This window comes from Gallus gallus, chromosome 8 (assembly GCF_016699485.2).
Source record: "Gallus gallus isolate bGalGal1 chromosome 8, bGalGal1.mat.broiler.GRCg7b, whole genome shotgun sequence".
Lineage (NCBI taxonomy): Eukaryota > Metazoa > Chordata > Aves > Galliformes > Phasianidae > Gallus > Gallus gallus.
This window is the reverse complement of record NC_052539.1, coordinates 2,693,474-2,714,231: the sequence shown is the minus strand read 5'-3', so window position 1 is coordinate 2,714,231 and position 20,758 is coordinate 2,693,474. Positions and strand designations below refer to the sequence as shown.

The 20,758-nt window shown below is 39.1% G+C and overlaps 1 protein-coding gene across 6 annotated transcripts in view; it reads right to left on the bottom strand.

Moving 5' to 3' along the window:
• Positions 1–11,786, bottom strand: part of KCNT2 (potassium sodium-activated channel subfamily T member 2) — a 117,025-nt gene extending 105,239 nt beyond the window's left edge. For all 6 annotated transcript variants that reach the window (XM_015290383.4, XM_015290385.4, XM_025153026.3 and 3 more), the window contains exon 1: positions 11,552–11,786. In XM_015290383.4, coding sequence (XP_015145869.2) covers positions 11,552–11,646 — 95 coding nt within the window. In that variant the 5' untranslated portion in view covers positions 11,647–11,786. The remainder of the gene's footprint in view (positions 1–11,551) is intronic.
• Between the last annotated feature and the right edge of the window lie 8,972 nt (positions 11,787–20,758).

Genomic DNA, 20,758 nt, shown 5'->3' with positions numbered 1-20,758 from the left:
GAGCAGAGCAAATGACAGATATAAATAGAATAAGAGCTGTAGCACTCTGCTCCATTATGAGATAATTGGAAGAGATAGATAAGGGGGAAGTCTGAAGTGAACATCATGTACTTAATTTTTTATAAGTCATTTGGAAAGGTTCTATGGAGACTAAAACTTCAAGTAAAAGTAATAATAATAATATATATAAGAAAATGTAATCAACCCTAAAAGGTTGTTTTGTTTTTGTTTCTGTTTCTGCTATCATACAAAGTGAGAACCTGTCCTCACAGAAGACTTCTTCTTCAGGAAAGAATGTTCAACATCAATGCTGCTGTGGCCAAAGATGCATAGAAATATGCCATCATTTTTACTTTTTTTTTAATAGAAGAAAATTAGGTTGAAAATCAAAGAGGAAAGAAAAAACTGAGTAGGAAGGTGATATAACTTGAAGAATAAAATAACAGGTAGTCCTTTGTCATAAAATAATATGTATTCCATCCTGTAACTAGAACTGAGAGAATCCTAATAGAATAAGCCAGGTAACTTCTTACAGGTGTACCAAAGAAGAGGATTTTTGCACTTATAAAGTAGAAGCTGCCTAAGCATGATAGAATTAATCATCATTGCCCTTGAGTCCAAACAATAAGCACACTAAAGTAATCAGTAATGCTGAATAAGTATTTCAACACTTATGCACATATAGTCAGTTTCAGTGCAAAGAAATAATAAATCCATAAGTTTCAATTCCCTTTATGTGGTGTGACATCATGTTATATAGACAGAAATGTGTTCATCAACATTAATTTACAAGACTGACTGCTGTACATGTGGTCACAGAACTGATAAAAATGCTTTGTAGTCTAACAGGATAGACATAAACTTCAGGACTAGAATGAGCTACTTTGGCTCTGAGGAGGGAAAGCAGTAGGAACAAGCTGTCAGAATATTGCATATTCCTATATATATATACATATATCAGGTGCTCAGATAAATGTAGCTGCACAACAAAATTGCTAATGATTTACTCTTGTTTTTCTGTTTTCTATATTGTTTTTTTCTATTGTTTCAGTAACACACAGCTAACATGCAAGTGATAATGTTAAAAACATTTTTGTCTGGTCTTTCAATTGTGTATATGTACTTCTCAGCAAGCGAAGTACTTGGTATGTAAGTAACATAGGAGTAAGAAAGTACATAGAAGAACTGATGAAATAATATTCTGCCAAATAAATACTTTGAATACTTACACACAAAAAAAGGCAAAACATCCGTTGTTCGGTTAATCTGAATAAAGTTTTCTTTGGGTCCTGATTCTGGAAATGTTTTCTAGATCATTTTTGTGGTTTGTTTTGGTTTGCTTCTTTTATTTTTAAAAACAAGAACATTAAGGATTCCAATAGATGAGGATATCGCTTTGCTTGGCATTGAGAAAAAAATAGAAAAAAAATAGTCTTTCCTATTAAGAATTTATTACTAAATATATAAAAGAAGATAAAGATATAATGACTTTAGTTGTTACAATAAACATTGCTCTTAGCTTGAGAAGTATTGAAAAGGGTAGGACTGGGAATGAAAAAGTAGAAAATTCAACTATTACTTTTACAGAAACTCTCATTCACCTCACTTGCATGCAAGTGAAATCCTGCACCACTTAATGACTTAATGAAACTATTGCTATTTGCTGTCACTGTGGGCTAAGATTCCACCCTACTATCTGATAAGGTATAGAGCGGTTGTCACAACTCCGTGATTTTTGTTCACTTTTCCATTTTCATTGCTTTATAACAAGGAAATTGGTCTATATTGATAACTTAAGGCAGAGCAGTTAGTAATAGGTGGAATACCTGCATGCAATGATCAGAGGTATGTGTTTGTGGAACAACTGTATTAACATAAGGAGGTCTAATAATGAATTGTCAAATGTCTAGGGTAATACAAGAAGGCATAGTAGTACTTTCAACTCTTTCCGTATGAACATTTCTGTCTCTGTGAAGTGGCACTGCCATTCCTAGAAAGGAAAAGAATTTTCCACAGGTCACCGTAGCCCACAGACAAGCAGCAGCAGATTGTTAGACAACTCCAGCTCTCCAACATCTCCACTCCAGAAGTCTCAGATTAGCCCATGGAGCATGTCACAAGTCTGACTCACGAACATTCCCCCTCTACCATTTCTCAGACATCCATAGTGATATCCTCAGAGACACTTACTCTGAATCATTTCTGTAATCCGTAAATTGCCAAATAGAAGGAAAAAATGGGAAGCAAAAAGGAATTAGGCCCTTAAAATTCAGTGCACTTTAAATGTGTGGGGGGTTTTGTGTCATATTAGCTAAATTGTAATTTGCATGCAATCTGTGGTCTATTTAGTACAAAAACTAAATGATTACTTGGGTTACTCTCTGAATAGATTTTGAAAATGAATTCCTCAGTATCAGGGAGATACTGGACATCTAACTTCTCTTGTGAGATGAGCCTCCATTGGGATCCTCCCCATTGGGTCAAAAATCCACATGATTTTGACAGTCTTTATGAAAAGTGGTCTGTTAGTCAATGCCTGTATACTACAGAATATTTTGCTACGCTTTGTGTGTCTGTATTGTCTTTTTTTAGTGACTACTGAGAGCACCAAACAGTAATTAAAAACCAGGTAATAACTGCAAAAACACCTTTTAAATAGTAGCTCATATATCTGATTAAACCACTTGTATCGTAACTGTTGAGTCACGGCTTAGACCACTAATCAAGCACTTCGGAAAAGGATCCAGACAGCCCTGGGAGCACAGGTGAAGGCAATTCAGTTGTGTGACCAGAAGGGGTGGAGCCTGGCTGCACCTCTCTTAGACCTCATTTAAGGTCTGACTGCCACTAGGGAAGGATCTCTTTCTGGAGATCTCTTCTTTGTGGAGTTTCCGTTATAAGCCTTGACCTTCAGAGATGGGTGAGCGCTTTCCCTTTTTCTTTATAACACACTTCTATCATTCTAGTCCCTTTATCAATATATCTCCTGTATCACCATTCTACCATGCTGATCTTTCTGATTGTTACACCACTTTAAACAACTGATCAAATACAAGTTTGTTGTATGTGCTGAAAACAGAGCTTGCTTACTTTTCAAAAGAGTATATTCAGTTAAATATAGAGGCTAACATTCATACCATCTTTGCTAGAGCTGTCTGTGCTTGACAGGGAGAATTACATGGCAGTAGCGATAAGTAACTAGTGCCCTTACTTCAGTTCTATGGGAAACCAAACCCCTTCTGGAGTCAGGGGATGTTGTGAATTAACAGATGTTAATGTTAAAGCTGTCACATAAGGAACAAATATAATACAGTATTCCATTCTCAACTCAGCTTATCATTTTTTCCATCTGTAATTTTTTTCGGATTTGGTTTAACGCAGTTCTTATCTGTGTTGAAGTTTTTTCTAGTCACAAGGGGAAGAAAAAACAAAGTGAGGAAAACATTAAAACCCCCTAGAACATTTTTGTCTATTTAGAATAATAGAGAGACTGTTCTGTAGTGTTTACTCCTTATTAAATATCTCAATAATCACTATACTTTGAAAGAGCTCTGTAACTTAAAGATGCTTGAAATACAAGTGGTATTAACTCTAACACTGTAAAAAGCTAAAGCACCAACTCTTTTCTTTGCAGAAAGTGATTTGACTCAGAATACAGTATCTAGGAGACAGGGAAAGACTTTCCTGGCAGAAGTAATCTATAGCTAGGACTGCTGCTCGAATCTTGCAAATTGCTCCTACCAGGCATACGATCCTTGTCCAGCTGTTACATTTCCAGTTACTAATGGCTAAAGATAGCAGACTGTGCCTGAGAGTTAGGTGAAGTTTTTTTCTTGTTCTTAACTCAGTAGATAACCTGCCCAGCACTGATTGGTTTTAACTTAATGCCTTCCTCCCTCATCTACCATGGTTTGATACTCAGCAAGTCAAGTGCAATGATATGAGACTTAGCAACTGGGTTTCTACCACAAAACTACAGTACTGTCTCACAGACATCTCTATATGTGGAGACAGAATTTGTCCCTCAAGGGATACTTCTCAGTAAATAATAATATCACTGTTTTTATCTGTGAGTATCAACACTGTTTTTATCTCTTAATGAGTGTTTCTGTTTTACTGATACTTCCCACCAGGAAGTTGACTGATAACATAATTAGCAGATGATTGCATGGAGGAGGCTGAAATCTTTAACAGCTGTTTTAAGGCATTCTGTACCAAATCTTCTGTGCTGCAAAACTTTAACAGTAGTTGAATGATAGTCTCTCCAATGACACAGAAATGAAGAGGCCATGATGTACAGGCCTCTTGGAAGGGCTGAACTTACGCGTTTACTTGGAGGGAAAAGAAAATAAAACCATGAGGAATCCAATGTTAAAGGACCTAATGGACTAGAACAAGTTATTGGATAGATTGCACATACCATAGCCTTCAGTTCAAAACATTATATTTACTACTACAGTCTAGAAACTGGATGTATAGCACTGAAATATTTAGAAGAAATATTCACAATGAAAGTGTTTTGAAGCTTCAGGCATTTTGGATGCTCCATGTGACTCACAGGATAAAAAGGAGGTAATAGAAACCAATGCTACCATTTGTTATAAAGGAGTCATTCTGAGAGCAATCACAGTGCAACACAGAAATTTACTGTTATTCTATCACAGCCAATGATTGATAAATTAAGAGAGAGAACATTTGGGAAGGAACTGATCAGTTCCCTATGGAATATTACAGAGTCTGCCAGATGTAAAGTAGCATGGATAAAGGTTCTAGATGGAAAAATAAGAGCTTTTGAGTATTAAGTGTATAATTAAGTAATAACTGAAGTACCAAGCACATTTACAAACTTGACCATGTTGTGCCAGGGGAAGACAACTTGATCTTTCAGGGTTTTGAAGCTGAGATACTTAAACTTTTTCTGCACAAGAAAACTTCTGCAGATGTTCACCACTGAGGTCTTCCTACAAAAGGTATGGATATAACATGAAAATGTTTCTCCTCTCTTTTTGTCTTTTCCCCTATTCCAATTTGTGCTAGATTTAAGTGGACTATAGAAACGCCACATTTTTCCTTCTGCTGTTTTTGTAAAAATGATGCTAAAACAGATGTTAGCTTGAAACTGACAGAACCACCCTTTGTGAAGTATTGCTTCCACTTCATCTCTTCCACATAAGCAAATGCATTCCTCCTGTAAGACTATCTAAAAAAGGGACTTAATCCTACAGTTAGTTTAGAAGGAAAGTGAGTTCTTAAATGTGAGTTTACTTATGAAGATTGTGCTCCTAATCCTGCTACCTAAAGTACAGACCTTTAAGTGTGGTTGATGCATTGGGTTTGAAATGTTAGTGTTTTTCTTTATTTTTTTAATTATTATTGTTTTATACAGTAACAGATGATTTGGTGTATACAGGCTGTAATTTTTTTCAGGTTTTTAGGCAACTCAAACTTTCCAGATACCACTATGCAGAGTCTCACCATGAAAACGTATCATGAAAACATTTACTTTCTTAGTTAATTAGACCATTAGGATCTCAAGTGGTTTCAATAGAAATCAAGCTTCTGAAATAGAGTTTAGGTTTCTAAGTGGCTTAATTTGTTTTGAAAAATTACTTATATTGCCAAATATATCTGGATTTGTATTTATTTGCTTAAGATCTTTTGCTTTGTAATCTCTGTTTAATGGAAGAACTCAATACATTTTACAAAATGAGGAGGTCAAATTGAAGTATATCTTGAAGGAAAGGGGGTTTATTTTGAAGAAATCATAGTAGAATCTTCTTCTGAGGAAACTGAGAATTTTCATGGGATTTGTATCTAGATTCAGATATATGATGTCACTTGATACAGAAATGGGTGGGCTCTTTACCCCTTTTAGTTGAACAATCTCCGGTGACTTCCAAAAGGTAAGGCAAAGGGAGGGCTCTACTCCATAATACACGCTTTGCCTTCTGAGATTTACAAGAAACAGCTCCTTCTTGAAAAGTAAAGAGTCAAATGACAACAACATACAGTTGTCCAAGTGGGGTGTGGAGGTGGTGTATATTGTCTGGATCTCTTTCCAGATATGTGGTAATGTTGATTTAAGTAGTAAGCAGATTAGAAGGGAAATCTGATTTTTAATTTAATCCATTCAGTAGCCAATATAAGAAAGGGTGTTGACCAAAGCTAATGCTTGCCTGCATGGTTTTATTATTAAAGTATATACTATAGCAAAATGACTCAAATCTTCATCTTTGTATAGGAGCAGTATTTGAAATGTGTTCCCAGTACCAGTTAATGTCTCTTGTTACTTATGTACAGAAAAGAAGAAAAATGTAGAACTGAGAAATGTAAATTTTTCTTCTCTGACTGTGAAATTGTAAACACTGGAACAGCATATGGAAAGTTATGAAATCTGATGCTTTGAGAGTGTGGGTTACAAAATGCATCAAGGTTTAGTGTTCTCTTTTATTTACACCTTTTGTATGTGATTTTGAAGTGGCATAGTCACAGTGATTCTTCCTAGAGCATGTTACTTGGCTGTGTAACTTGGAAATCCAACAGGCAGTAAAATTTAATGGTAAAATAAAATGTTTTTGATTATACGTTCTTTTGTGTAGGATTGCAGTTCATGTGACAGACTGTATTAATTCAGAGCACTAATGTGTACTTTGTGGTCTCTTCATTAATATTGGTAGAAATATTCAGCATTTATAAAATTTACATTGGTATACAAGGCCCAAAGGAATCCAACATACTGCTTAACTGTGCAGAAACCCAGAGGGATTTGAAGTGTAAAAGATAGTGAAAACAAAATGATTCACATGTTTTTGAGTTCAGTGTGAGATTCTGTTGCACATTTTTAAAACAGCCATACATTTTTTTTCCTTCTGTCTCTAAAATATTGTGGGAAAGGAATTGTGGTAATAAACTTGTTTATCGCGCTTACTGCCTTCAATTTAAGGTTATACTGTGTGTTTGAGAAAGGAGGACACCAGATATGAGCTTGTCTGCTAGTTATAATTGGAACTCCCTGTAACAGAGCTGCCATATATACGTAAACTGAATGTGTGACTGTGCAGGAAATGCAGGCAATGGTTAAAAAAAAAAAAACACCAAGATTTAGTAGCACAAATAGGAGAAGCAGTGTGTAATGTTCAAGGATAAATGTTATTTCCACCATAAAATGACAGTGATCTATTCTGGGTACATCTTTAGCAGTAAGACAATAGGCCCAGGCACTGACACTGACATGAAATTACATAGAACAGCCTATATACATGCTGTGTGGGAGTGTTTTCTTGGACGTTGTAAATGCCAGACTCCTCCTGGACACTGCTCAAACAGCTTTGGCTAGCTGGTGATAGCCAAAAGCATGCAGCAGAAATCCAAATAGGTCAATAGTGTAAGCAATCATACTTCAGTGATGGGTAACATTCCTGACTCTACATGATGCTTAAACACTGAACTTATGACTGACCTTACTAAATAAGCACTCATACCAACAAAATGTAATTGTGTTTTTTTAATTATTATTTTTAACTTGGAATTCTTTTTGCTTCTAATCATCTGATTTGGCTTTTAAGTATATTTATGTACACAAGTAGATGAAACAAAACATTTTTTTGTTTTCCAAACAGCTTTTTTGAAAGTTGACATGGAAGCCTGAAGTTAATATAATCTTTTTCCATTCCTTGAAGCAAATTATTTGCCAGATTACAACCACATCAGGTCTTCACTGTGATTCTATGATTCACTTATAAGGATATTTTCTTTGTTTTTGATGCTCTTCAACTCAGCTGGTAAGATTGAGAATTGATTATCAGTAGGCTTATGAAAGCTGAAAAAATGTGTTATGCAACTTACTGTTACAATTGTGCTTCAGTGAAACCTTACTAAACTGATGGGTAAATGGCAGCTGCTGAATTAATCTCTGACTTACCCCTTTACTCCTGCTCCCTTCCCAGGCAGCCAGACTGCATTATGGTGGTAAAGAAAAACATCTAGGAATATCCAATAAATCCAAGAATTTACTTCAGTTTCAGTTACCTTCAGAAGCAAAACTTCAGAAGGGGAATATTTGTGATATTTACAGAATTAGTGATAAAGTCAATTATTCAGCCTTATCACTCCTAGTCCAGTGGCTGGATCATTTACATGACCAGAACAATGAAGATACCTGTTGCAGAAATACTTGTGTGGCATCTGTGTACTTCAGCCACTGGGCTGGTCTTTCACCTGCTCTCCTGTCTGGACGTATGTGAAAAGCTTCCACACTATTTAAATATTTTACATAGTGACAGGATTGTGAGTGCCTCTACTTAAAATAAATCAATCTACACACAAAGATCGAGTAAATTAATATTTTTTCCATAGGAAATGTGAATAGCCAAATGGGAAATTTGTATGAAAAGACTGTCACAGCATAGTCCAGAAGCATAGCCTTATCAAGTTAACCTTATCTAATCATACCTGTTTAAATGGGAGAGTGTAGTGAACATTTCAGCTGCAAAACATACCATTAATTTTTTTCCAGGAAAAACTACTCCACAAATCAAGGTGTATTAATACATCATTCAAAAGAGCTTTTTAGTTAACACATGTTTTTGCTAGAGTTTCACTGTGTTGCTGTTCACACAAACTTCTTTTATGGAAAATAGCATACAGTATGATGTGGTGGTTTTTGGAATGTGACAGCACAGAACCTATCTGTTGCTGAGACCAACTGTAAGGTCAATTAAGAATTTAAGCAATTGAAGTTGAGTTGCTTTTTCTGAGAGAAAAATGCAAAAGCAGTGAGCAGGATGTTACCATACTGGGAAACTGGTATAGGTAAGAAATAAACCTTGAGTTAGAAACTGAAAAGAAGAAGAAAAACAAGACTGAAGCTTTACTATAAGAGCAATACTAGTGATATAATGGAGTTTGGAAGTCCGTCTGCAGACAAGGACAGATGTAACGACAATTTTCCCTAAGCGGAGTCCTATTGCTTTCAGCTAAGAACTCTGTGCATGCATTTTATAAGCAAATAGAATGATTTAAAATAAATATCTGATCAAATTCTCCCTTAAAGGAAATGAGCCTAAAACAGCAAATGAAGAGACCAGGAGTAGCAGACCTGAGGTTTACCAGTCACAGGTGGAAACGGTTTATCAATCTGGGCACAGGAGTTAAAAGCAATTAGAAGTATGAAGTTGCAGTGAACTGGAAACATGCAAAAAATTATTTCCAGGATCTTGACTAAGGGCAAGTAACCTCCGAAAATGAGCCATATTGATCATGTGCTATCGTGCAGCTGTGCTATAAGGCTACTTCAACTGTATTCTAGTTTGCAGGTATTCTATGCATAGTTAATGTTTATTCAGCTGAAGAGGGTGTAAAGCACCACCTTTGGCAATCTTTGTATTACATGTTAATTAGAAGAAAATACAAGAAATGTGCTTCACCAAAAAGAGACCTGGATCACCTATGTAAGGTCACAAAGGAAAAAAAAAAAAAAGATACAATGAAACAAAGGCATACTCATGTAATATCAATCCTGTGGCAAATCATTTCACACTTTCTTAAAAGTCCTCACAGGTCTACAGCCTCTTTAATACAGTATTTACTGAAAGTGTGCCTAATGTCAAAAATATGACAGTATTTTTATATAGAATGTGCTTTTAGTACACTGAATAGTAACAAAACAGCAGCAGTGGGACTGCACTCATATTTCAGTATTAAGTGATCTCCTCTAATACAGAACAAACAAAAAGAAAAACAATCTAAACACGATCATATTGTAAGGTGGGTAAATAAAAACTCAGATTTTTTTTTTCCTTTTTTAAGAGTGGACTTTGTTCAGTTAACAGAAAACAAGTATCTAGAGACTGCTATGGTAACTTGCAACACTGGAGGAGAAGAGTGCTGCTATGACAGCCTCATGCAAAGCAGAGCCAACTGCACAGCCTTCCCACCATGCTGCAGCTGTGTCCAGCCCTAACAGAGGGCAATAGCTGAAGTTCTGGAAAGCCTTTTCTGCTGTTTGCAGTCCTGGGTTCATATTTGATATTTCAGATATGGCTAGAGATATTTATTTCATTCATGAATGTTAACAAAATAATTTAAAGAACTATTCATTTTCCACTAGTCTGTAGGTGTAGTTTTCCAATAATAATCATGCTCTGTAATGCTTCTCTGCTATAGTTCTACTATAAGAATTTTCCCAGGATTTATATATATATATATATATTTCATTAAGCAATTATAGACTTGCACTAGAAATTTCCATAGCTAAATGGATGCTATGGTTTATAGTTGCTTATACACCATTTCCACTGTGAGACAAGCCCATGCTTGTTCCATAGCAGGTAGCATGAAGTTTAGTAAAGCAAGTCAGACAGAAGTTTGAACTAGAGATGGCAAAACTTCTAACCCAGAGAGTGGTCTGAAGAGTGGCACAGAGAATATTTTATTTTTGTTAGCCATTGCAATCCTAGCTAAATAAACAAGCAGTTGATAAAGTAAGAAAGATTGTGGGCTTCTTTCCTATTCCGGTTAAAAATAAAAAGGAGGTATATTATCTACTTTCCCCAAAGTCTTCAAAGAATGCTGTCATCATAAAATTATGCATACAGAATACGCTTATAGTTCAATTAGTATTTTAAATATACAACCACGCTTTGATAAGCATAGAAACTCTCCGTTGCATTAAACTAATGCAGCATACAATGCCATCATTTCCAACCACCACCATGTTTTTGCGACTATCTTAAGACATCATTCACCATTTCATAACTGCCTGGGAAAGTGGAATTTGTTTAATTACTTCACTGTATACAGCGTTCTCATAAACAAAGAAAATGACAAATTTTGAGTTTGCGTGAACTTGCGAAGCAATGAGAGCTTTTAAAATTATTATTTAATTAGGAAAGTAGCTGAAATTGCAAGAGTAGATCAGCATTAAAATCAAAGTTTCTGGCTGTTGAGTTCGAGCATGACTCACTCTGGCAGTATAAATGTATTGAATTAAAATCAGTTCAGCATACCATTACAGAGAAGCAGACATTTCTGCTTTTCTGCCATTTAACCGTAGGGAATTGTTACTGCAAAGCAGACCTCACACGGTTCTGCAGGAGCTGTGGGTTAATCGCTCGCTGGCACGGCAGGTCGCACGGTCACATAGCGGCACCGTGATGTTGGTGATCACCGATACTACTTAGCACTTGGAAATGAAGCGCGCCTCGGTGCGCGACTGGTTTGTTCTCTTTTAAGACATGATTCGACTCGCCTAGTAATTAAAGCCGCTGACAATCCTTGAAACGATTCGTAACGAGATTAAGGCAGTGGCCATCCCAGCCTGAGATCGCAGCGCGGAAAGAACGGCGGGCGGGAGCCGCGCGTGCCGGACAATAGCGCCGCTGCCGGGGCATCCAAAGCGCGGCTCGGCGCTCGTTCGCCCCGCACTCTGCTCGCTCCTCCGGCCCCGTTTCTTCCCCGTGAAAGTTTGCCCGGCCGCGGAGCCCCGAGAGCAGGGCCGCACCTCGCCGCGCCCCGCCGGCCCGGTCCTCCATCCCTCCGCCGCGCCACTTACCTGTCGTCGCTCTGCCAGCCCTGGTCACCCAGCAGTAGATCTCGAAAGCGGTACCGCGGCGGCAGCGGGGGCACCTCGCTGTCTAAGTCCACCATCCTGCCCGGAGAAGGCGGACCGCCCCGCGGAGCGCCGATCGCTCCCGGACACCGGTCCGCGGCTCCGGGGATGGAGCGGCGCGGCACGGCGGCGGTGCCGGGTTGGGGCCGGTCGCCCCCGGGCGCCTGAGGCGGGCGCCGCGCCCTGCACGCGCCGCGGGGCCGTTAACGGCCGCCGGGTTGAAAGTTCCGCCTCGCGCCGCGGGGGAGACAGGTGGCGGCGGGCGGCGGCGGCGGCGCGCGCCCACCCACACCGCACGAGCGCGCGCGCACCGCCCGCTCGCCGCGGTTGACAACAAAGAGCGGTCCAGCGCCATGCAAATGTTGTTCGGAGCCGCCGCGGGCCGGCCAGCCAATGGGGCGAGCGTTCGTTAGCATCCTCGGTGACGGTGCGGGAACCTCTGCCTGCCGGCCAATGGAAGGGCCGTCGGCAGCGTGCCGAGCCGGGGGCTGCTCGCCCCCGGGCCGCAGGAGACGCCGGGTGGCGCCGCGCTGCACCTGTGCCGGGCTCCCAGCGGGCGGGCGCCCTCATGCCCCGGGCGTTGTTCGGCACCTGCACCGACAGCTGCCGCGTTCTGTACCACCTGAGGCTGCCTCAGAAGTACCTTTCCGTAGGCCCTGAACATTGAATTAAAGATGGTTTGATCTCTGGGTGTTATGATAGGTCGCTCTTTCTTTTATTTCGTCCTTTTTTCATGCGCTCATCTTTAAGGATCCTCTGTGCACACCTCACGTTCCTGATCAGCCTGCTTGGTTCTGCCATAGCTTTGTCTCCTGCCCCTCTTTGTTCTAGCAGGCATACCTTGGTGGCAGACAGGCTCAGAGGGCTCCATGCTATCCAGACACAGGTGGGTCTCCGCGGGGTTCCATTTTAGGGCCAATCTTCTTTATTGTTTTCATCATTGCGAAAGACACTAAATTGGGAACAGCTGTTGAGACCCTCCATGGAGATCCCTTGCAGGGAGCTCTTTACAAACCAGGTGGCTCAGTAATTGCCAGCTTCATGAAGTTTAATAAAAGCAAGTGCTAGATTCTGCACCTGGTACAGAACAACCCTGAGTAAGTATGCAGGCTTTGGGATGAGTGGCTTGAGTGCAGTTCCAAAGAAAGGGATCTGCAGTTCTGTTTGATGTTAAAAGGGATCTGAGCCAGCAGTGTGCTCCTGTGCCTAAAGGGCTGACTGGGCCCTGGGCAGCACCATGCCCAGTACTGCCCCTGGGTGAGGCAAGGGGCTGTCCTGCTGTGCTCTGTATGACCACACCTCAATCATGGTACAGTTTGGGTACCACAGTGTAAAAAAGGCATAAAACTATTAGAAAGCATCCAAAGGGGGGCTACAAATAAGGTGAAGGGTATGGAGGACAAGGTATGTGAGGAGCAGCTGAGGCCCCTGGGTTTGCTCAGACCAGAGCTGAGGAGCTGAGGAGTGGCTTCATGGCAGCCTACAGTTCCTTGCAGGGAGCGGAGGGGCAGCACTGAGCTCTGCTCCCTGGTGTCAGTGACAGGCATCCAGAGAATCGCATGGAACTGTGTCAGGGGAGGATCAGGTGTGGGCTAGGGAAAGGTTCTGCCCCAGAGAGAGAGATAGGCGTGGAGAAGGCTGCCCAGGGCAGTGGGCACAGCCCCAAGTGCCAGAGTTCAAGGAGCATTTGGACACCGCTCTCAGATACACGGACTGCTGTGCAGGGAGTTCTGTTTGGAACCAGGAGATGGACTTGATGATCCTTGTGGATCCCTCCCAATTCCAGCTATTCTATGGTACTATGATACGTAGCTGATGCTCCTTTGTGTCAGTAATTTTGAAATCTCAGGTGCAAGCATTTTAAGACATTGATTGGTTTGTACTTTTTATTATTCGAGTTTTTGCTTTGAATTTCAGGAGTGGTGGCACAGGCCCCATAAATATCTGGGTTGTTTAGATGCACAGTTGTGCAGCTGACGTGACTGACTCCCAACAGAAGGGGCCCACCTACCCATGAGTTTGACCTTGTCAATCTACAAAACAAAAACTGAAACCTCTCAAGCTGATGAAGTTCTTCCATACTCCCAGTGTAATCCATTCACAGGGATACTCAGGAAGTAGCTGAGGTTCTTTAGCAGTGCCTGGTATCCATTTTTAAATGATTTCCTTTTATTGCCTACACTTTAGCTTGATGGGCCTTACAGATAGGCAGAGCTATCAAAGGGGTCATGTGTACTTATTCTTTCCCTGGCTACTTATTCCCACCCCCACAGAGTCTGGAACTCAAGCAGCTGAAAAATAACCTTTTTTTTCTTTCTTTCTTTTCTGGGTTAGTTTTCATTTCCATAAGTTTCCTAAACCCAAGTTCAGCATATGTGCTGGCAAAAGATGCAGCTACTGCAGAGCAGTAGTGAGGCAGTATAACCAGACATAAGGCAGGGAAGACCTACTTCTTTCAGCAGTAGATCTGTGCAAGTCTAAAGTACAGTTTTGTTTTCTATGGGAACCAACATCAACCGAATGCTTCTTACTTATTTGTGTTCATTTGCACCTTTCTTTACCATTGTTTTATGTAGTTTTTCAGCATAGTCTTCCAGTTATACTTTTAGAATTTGGCTATGTGGTGACTGTGTGGAATTGTAGAACTTTGCTTTTTCTTTCATTTTTTAATTTTTCCTCCTTTCTCATGTGAGCCAAAAGCTTGGTTTCAAATTGAGTTGGTTCAGCTCTGAACATATTTCTGTCTTGTAGCTCCTCCCTGTTGCTGTCTATCTCACCTTCCTTACCATCTCGCCTTTTGTTGTTGTTTTTCAGGTCTCTAACACCCCACCTGCAGGTTAATCTGAGATTAAATACAAAAAGCCTGTCCTACTTGTGGTTTTTCCCAAGCAAAATGCTTTTCCATGTTGATAAGTGTTCTGAGTGATAAGTCTGATAAGTCTGTAACATTTGAGTGTTGGTTTTGTTGAACTCCAACAAAGTTTCGAATGTTTGTCTTAAACCATGTTATACTCCTTTAAAGCCTCTGAATTGGACAATGAAAACCAATAGCCTTAACTTGGTAGTCAGTGACTGAAAGTGGGAAATACTTTGATTTCTTATGTGACTGATGAAGTACAGGCTACCAATTTGAGGACCTGTTTGAATTCGCTGTCCAAACTGAACTAGCAAATAGTTTTTTGTTTGTTTTTTTAATTTCCTATAATCACAAAAATCTAGTACCATAGTCATACTTAGTATCTAATGCCAGAAATTCCTTTATTAAAATGAAGTCATACACAGTGTAACAATGGTGGTGCAGTTTTTTAAGTGTGGCTTTCAGAGCTTGTTGCATTCGGAGTTTACTTTTGTGCTTCTCGTAAGCATTTGTTAGATTAAGCAAAACAGATGCACATATGTGGCAAAAGTTCAAAGGTAAGTTGTTCTTTGCTCTGGCTGGTATGAAAAGAAATAATGAATTACCCTGCTGTCACATTCTTGCCAGTTTTACTGTGCTGTGTTCAGAAGTCAGAGCTCTCTAAAACTTAAAAAAAAAAAAAAAAAAAAGAAAGAAAGAAAAAGAAAAGAAAAGAAAAGCACGGTCCTTCTCAATTAAAATACTTGTTACTTGCAGCTGATTTTTCTCTTTCTCAACTGATTCTACAGTTGAACAAGATGTCTCTTCTTAGAAAACATTGTTTCTTCACTCTGCCCCGGTATATTTTCATCCTGCCAAAACTTCCTTGTTCTCTGTATTTGTTCCTTCACTTGAGGCAGTGGGAAATCTGTCTGTTATAATGACTTGCTACAGAAGTAAAATGAGGTTTAGGCTAGCTACAGTCCTTTTCTGAAGTCTCTAAATCGTGGGTCAAATGAGAAATTAATGGTGTGTCTACTGTCTGTTCTAACTGCCTCATTAATTTTTCCACCCTAATTGATTACTTTAGCATTTGTTTTCATACTTGAGGAGCTAAGTGGAAATAGAAGCTGTAACACTTTTTCTACCATGGAAATGCATTTCAAAATGGCATTAGCTGACCCGGTAAACTAGCAACCGGGTTAATAGTTGAGCAGAGCAAACAGAAAGCAAACTCATAACTGAAACTATAGTCGTGCAATCTATAAAAAAGCTTAATTTTATTCTCCTAAGTAATATAAACTGTTTGCATTATAAAATAACTGTTTCCTTTCATGTCTGACAGCATGTGGCCTGGTCTGTCTGAAATGCTCTTAGGTACATAAAATTGGACAGAAATGGGATTTAAGTTAGCTGAATTCAATGTTTTGATTAGTGACACAAAACACCGGAGGATGTCTTCGAGCTGAAGAGACACTGAGTCTTTTGCTTGGAGGCAAATGCTCTTATACGCAAGCTGTTGTACTGGGTCACTACACTCAAGCGAAGATTTCCTTCTGCAGTGCTTACGTGTTAAAGAAAAGCTGTGAGCTGCTTTCAGTTCTTTCAGGGAACAAATGTAGGTTCATACTCTCAAGGAATTATTTTGGCCCTGAGGAGTGTCAGAAGCATCTGTGGCACTGAATTGAGGACTGAAAATAGACTTTAATGAATGTGTCCTTAAAATAGAGAAAAAAAAAAAGTAACTGGATAGATACAGGAGAGTAAGTCTTTCCAGCATTTAACTCTGAAGTTTAAGGGAGACAGAGGGAGAAAGAACTGTGTTCTTGGGTGTTTTGCTGGTGATTATGTAGAAATCTTGGATCATACTGAAGTTCAGAAAGAATAAAGTGTTCAAGCTTCCTCTTTATGTTACTTATATATCTGGTGGAGTACAGGTAAAACATCAGCTGGAACAGTGCAAATTACTAGGTTGATCTGAAAGTAATGCCTCCTATTTATTTTTATTTCCATGGAAACTACAAGGAATACGAAGAGCACAATAGTACTGTTTGATAGATCAAATTCTCAGCTCTAAAACTTAATTTTTCAGCATAGTCATCACCATTATCTTTGCATTTTCATCAGTGATTAACAAGGGTCTGCATGCTGCACCTGCAAAAATCTGCGCAACGGGAGGTGACCCAGCTGCTATGACAGCATTTCTGCTAGGAAATATTGCCCACGCAGTCCCTCTTTCATTGGCCTGAACAGATGGAAGTCAGAAGGTGCCAAATCTGGACTTTTATGGAGGGCTTAGTAAGACAGCCCAGCCAGGATTCACAATGTGCTTCATGACCTTCAAACTGATATGGGGCTTATTATTATCATATTGCAAGAGAAAGATTGTCTTCTCTGTCCTGACTTAAGCTCGTTGACTGTGATTTTTACTAAATGTCTAAAAATCATATATATTACCCCTGTATACTAATTATACCCAGTGATGGATGTAGTTCAGGGCAGAATGCCTAAGCAGGTTCTTATAGAGTAGCAAGAGGACAAAATGACCTTTAAATGTTGGTTGAAGCCTTGTATTTTCCCTTTACCCAATACTCGTTCTTTTTGTGGTTGGTGGAAAGCAAAGAACATGTTGCTAAGCAGTGTAGCAATTATAGGGTCCACAGTACTTTGAGACCATAATTTTATATCTAGTTAGATCTGGTTCTTGCACATTTATTTTTATATAATCTAGCATGCATTTCTGCTTGGGACCATCATTTTGTCTGCAAATTGCTGCTCAGATAAGGGCAGCATTGATTTCCTTCCCCAGTTTTGTCACCATAACATCATGCCTGTTAGTTAAAAGATCAGCTACTTATCTCCATTTCATTTCCAAGGACTGCCTGGACCATTCCTTATTCAATTCTGTCCTTTTCTATTCAGATATTTACTTCTGTCTCACGTTTTTCCCTAATAGCCTTTGTTCCCATACATTATAATTTGAAAGCATCATCATTTTCTTACTTCTCCTTTCTGCAAAGTAACTACCTCAGCAACACCACTCTGATCTCTTTCACATCCTTTTCTCAAAAAGAAGTTGATGGTAAGTTAGGTCAACATGAGCATATTGGTTTCATCTCTTTTGTTTGGTTGTTTAAACGTACATTTGTTACATTGTATTAGATTCTTAGCTGTTAGATGTAAGGTTCATTTTTGGCTCATTCTAAATCTTACAATGTCCTCCTGGAGGATGGGCAGGGAGGCAGTCTATGTACGTTGCTTATATAACCCTTATATTGTACATGGGAATAGCTGCTGATAGTTCTTGCCCTTCAAGAAGGTACAGCCATGTGGGGAATATTACTAATACAACATGAAGCTTTACAAAAGCTGTTAATTATAACTGCAAGCAGCAGCACAAACTCCAGATTATTCCAGGAACTTATTAAAAAAGAAAAAGTATTTATTTCTAAACAAACCTGACTATTCTTACACATCCTTAAAGCTTTAATGAGCCTACTTACTTTTTATTGTGTGTTTTGCATTCAGAATTTTCCTGTGTCTTCTTTTTACTGTCTGATACAGTTACTAGAGTACAATGCTGCAATGTGTGTGATATAAAAACTACAAGGAAAGTGTTTGTTTAAACTTCATAGAAAAAGTGTTCTTGGAGTCCTCCTGTTTTTCCACTTTTTTTTTTTTTTTTTTTAATGTTTGTGAAGTACACAGACTGTTCTGAAGGAGAGGAAGGTTTGATAGTGATTCAGAAACAGTAACAGACTGAAATAGCCCAAAGTGAGAACAGAGTTTTAAGGTCACTTTAAGCTAGGGTAGAAGTAGAAACTGGAGAAATTTTGGATTTGGGTAATTCATCTGAAAGGATCAAATAGTTGGAGAAAGTTTTTTTGGTGTTGTTTTAGTTTTTATTGTCTAACAAAACTGATGGTAGAGGACAAGTTTTCCATAGCCTATTGAGTATGACTCTGTCTCCGAGACATGAATCTGAGACATACATTGCATGCATGATGCAAGCAAGATCCTTGTAAGGCTGTTTCAGGCATGGTCCTCAATATGACCTGATGTTTGTTTTCGTATCCAAAAAGGAGGTGTATCCACTTCAGGGCTACCCCTGGCCCTTGTACACCACAGTGTTCTGACATCTGTGGTGACTAAGAAAGCAACTGCGAGAATTAGAGAAATGGCAGCACTGCAGCAATGGAGAACAACGTGGGAGGCAATGGTGATAACCTCTGAACTGCTGTCCAGTAAATCTCCACTTGGCTGTGGGTAGGAGGACTTTGTTTAAACTAAAGGTAGTGGCAGCTGCTTTTCTATTTATATGTGATTTTCATTTTTCTTTTGACTAAAGAATTCTGAACGAGGAGAATAAGATGGTATTAAAAATAATTGAAGTGTGGTAAAGGTACTTATCCTAAGAATTCTACTCATGCATGCAGTTACATGCACAGAAAGTTAGCTGCAAAGCCTCCTTCTCCCATACCTCCTGTTGCAGGTGTGGGGACTTAATGTGCACCTGTGTGTGCGTTTGACTTTGTGTGGTACTTACTTGACAATATGCATAGTAGCAGATTTTAGCAAGCAATACAGGTGCACGTTAAGATCCCACATCTCCAACAGGAGGTATGTGAGAGGGGAACTGTGCATATAATTCTGTAGGTGGGTGGCAACAACTCTCTGCTTGAGCATAAATTTGGGCAATTAGTGATGAAAAGACCTACATTTGTTAGATGTTTGTTAGCATTTTTTCTGTTAAGTATCTTATCTGTTGTATTGCCAGTGCTGATCCTGAATGTATAGCTCACTTATTGCTAGTTAATTATGCGCTATTAATAAATCAATAAACAATTTTCATTCTGATTAGGTCTAAGTTCAGTGAACTGGGCATGTTTTCCCTTTTATACCAATATGTTGTAACTGTAGATATTGCATGATATGTAGTGTCATTATAAATTGGAGTTGTCTGACAGGTGGGAGACAAAAATACTGTTGACAAAAGAAAGAAGTTTCACTATTAATTTCACTATTGAGGGCACTTCTGTGAAGATTTTTGAGCAAAATAATGACTGCTTCTGGAGTGCTGCAGGCTTTAATTATATCATTACAACCAGCTGATACAGCAAGCATGCTGTCAGAACGTGCTGACATTATACTGGTCAGAACTGCTATTCCAGCAGTGACTAAACTAAGGTCCTATTACTAAGCATCACAAGTTGCCTGCTGGAAGACTGACTTTCTCAGGTCTGTTCTTTCACAACAAATCAGGTTTGTACAAACATGCTGAAATGTAGTTTTAAGTCCCCAAACAGAGTAAGGAATCAATACAGTCTTGAGTAACTTGGTCTCTGAAGGAGTTTTAGACAAAGTTGCTTTCTGAGGTCTCTTCCAGCCTGAACCTTCCTATGACTTTGTATCTAGACATGCACTTTTGCTAGTACAGGGAGTACATGGTAGCATCTTGGCTCTCTGGCCGTAACCATGAGAATATTTGGGTACAGTTATAGAAGTTTTCTTAGCAATAGCTGTTCTTCTAGAGGTAAAATCCAGCTGCCTTTGATTGCCTAATTACTTGAATGTTTGCACCTTTGTTATCAACAGGAGGTAAGTGTACTTAAGAGATGAATTCTCTTTACTGTAGAGGTCCTGCTGTTACTTCTTAGTAAGTGTGTTTGCTTATTCAATTCTACTTTCTTAGAGGCCAGAGATGACTGTAGGTCAGATATTATAAAAGAAATTGCTTTAAATCAATTGATAGACTGTGGAGGAGCGAGGAAAAGAAGAAGGATAAAGTTCCTGATTTTTATTTCCACTTGGTTAGGATCAGATTAGTCAGTAACCCATAAAGTTCATGAGCACAAGACTGGAAAGAATTGAGTCTCATTCTCCACTTTGTGGTTAGACGTTGTTGTTTGTTTGTTTGTTTGTTTTTGCTTATTTTATTCCTCTATGAAAAATACTTTAGAGCCTCACTTTTAAGGTGTTTCTTCAAATTTTCAGTTTAAATGTATTTGCAGTAAGTTTATACTTGTCTTTTATGTGTTGATTTTATCTTTCAGCTTTAATATTTTAACATTCACAGTGTTCATAGAGAGTGAGTGACAAATTTACCATAAGTTTTCAATTCAGTTCCAGGTTCAGTTCAGCTCTAGGTCAAAGTATCCTTGTCTGACTGTGGTTTGTACCCACAATGCTTTAGCTAGTAACCCAAAAGCAGTTTGATAAACTTGATCTTCTTTAAGTTTTGTGACATCAGATGATACAGTGTAAAAATTGCAGAAATGATAGAACGTATGCCTACACCATAGATTTTTACATGT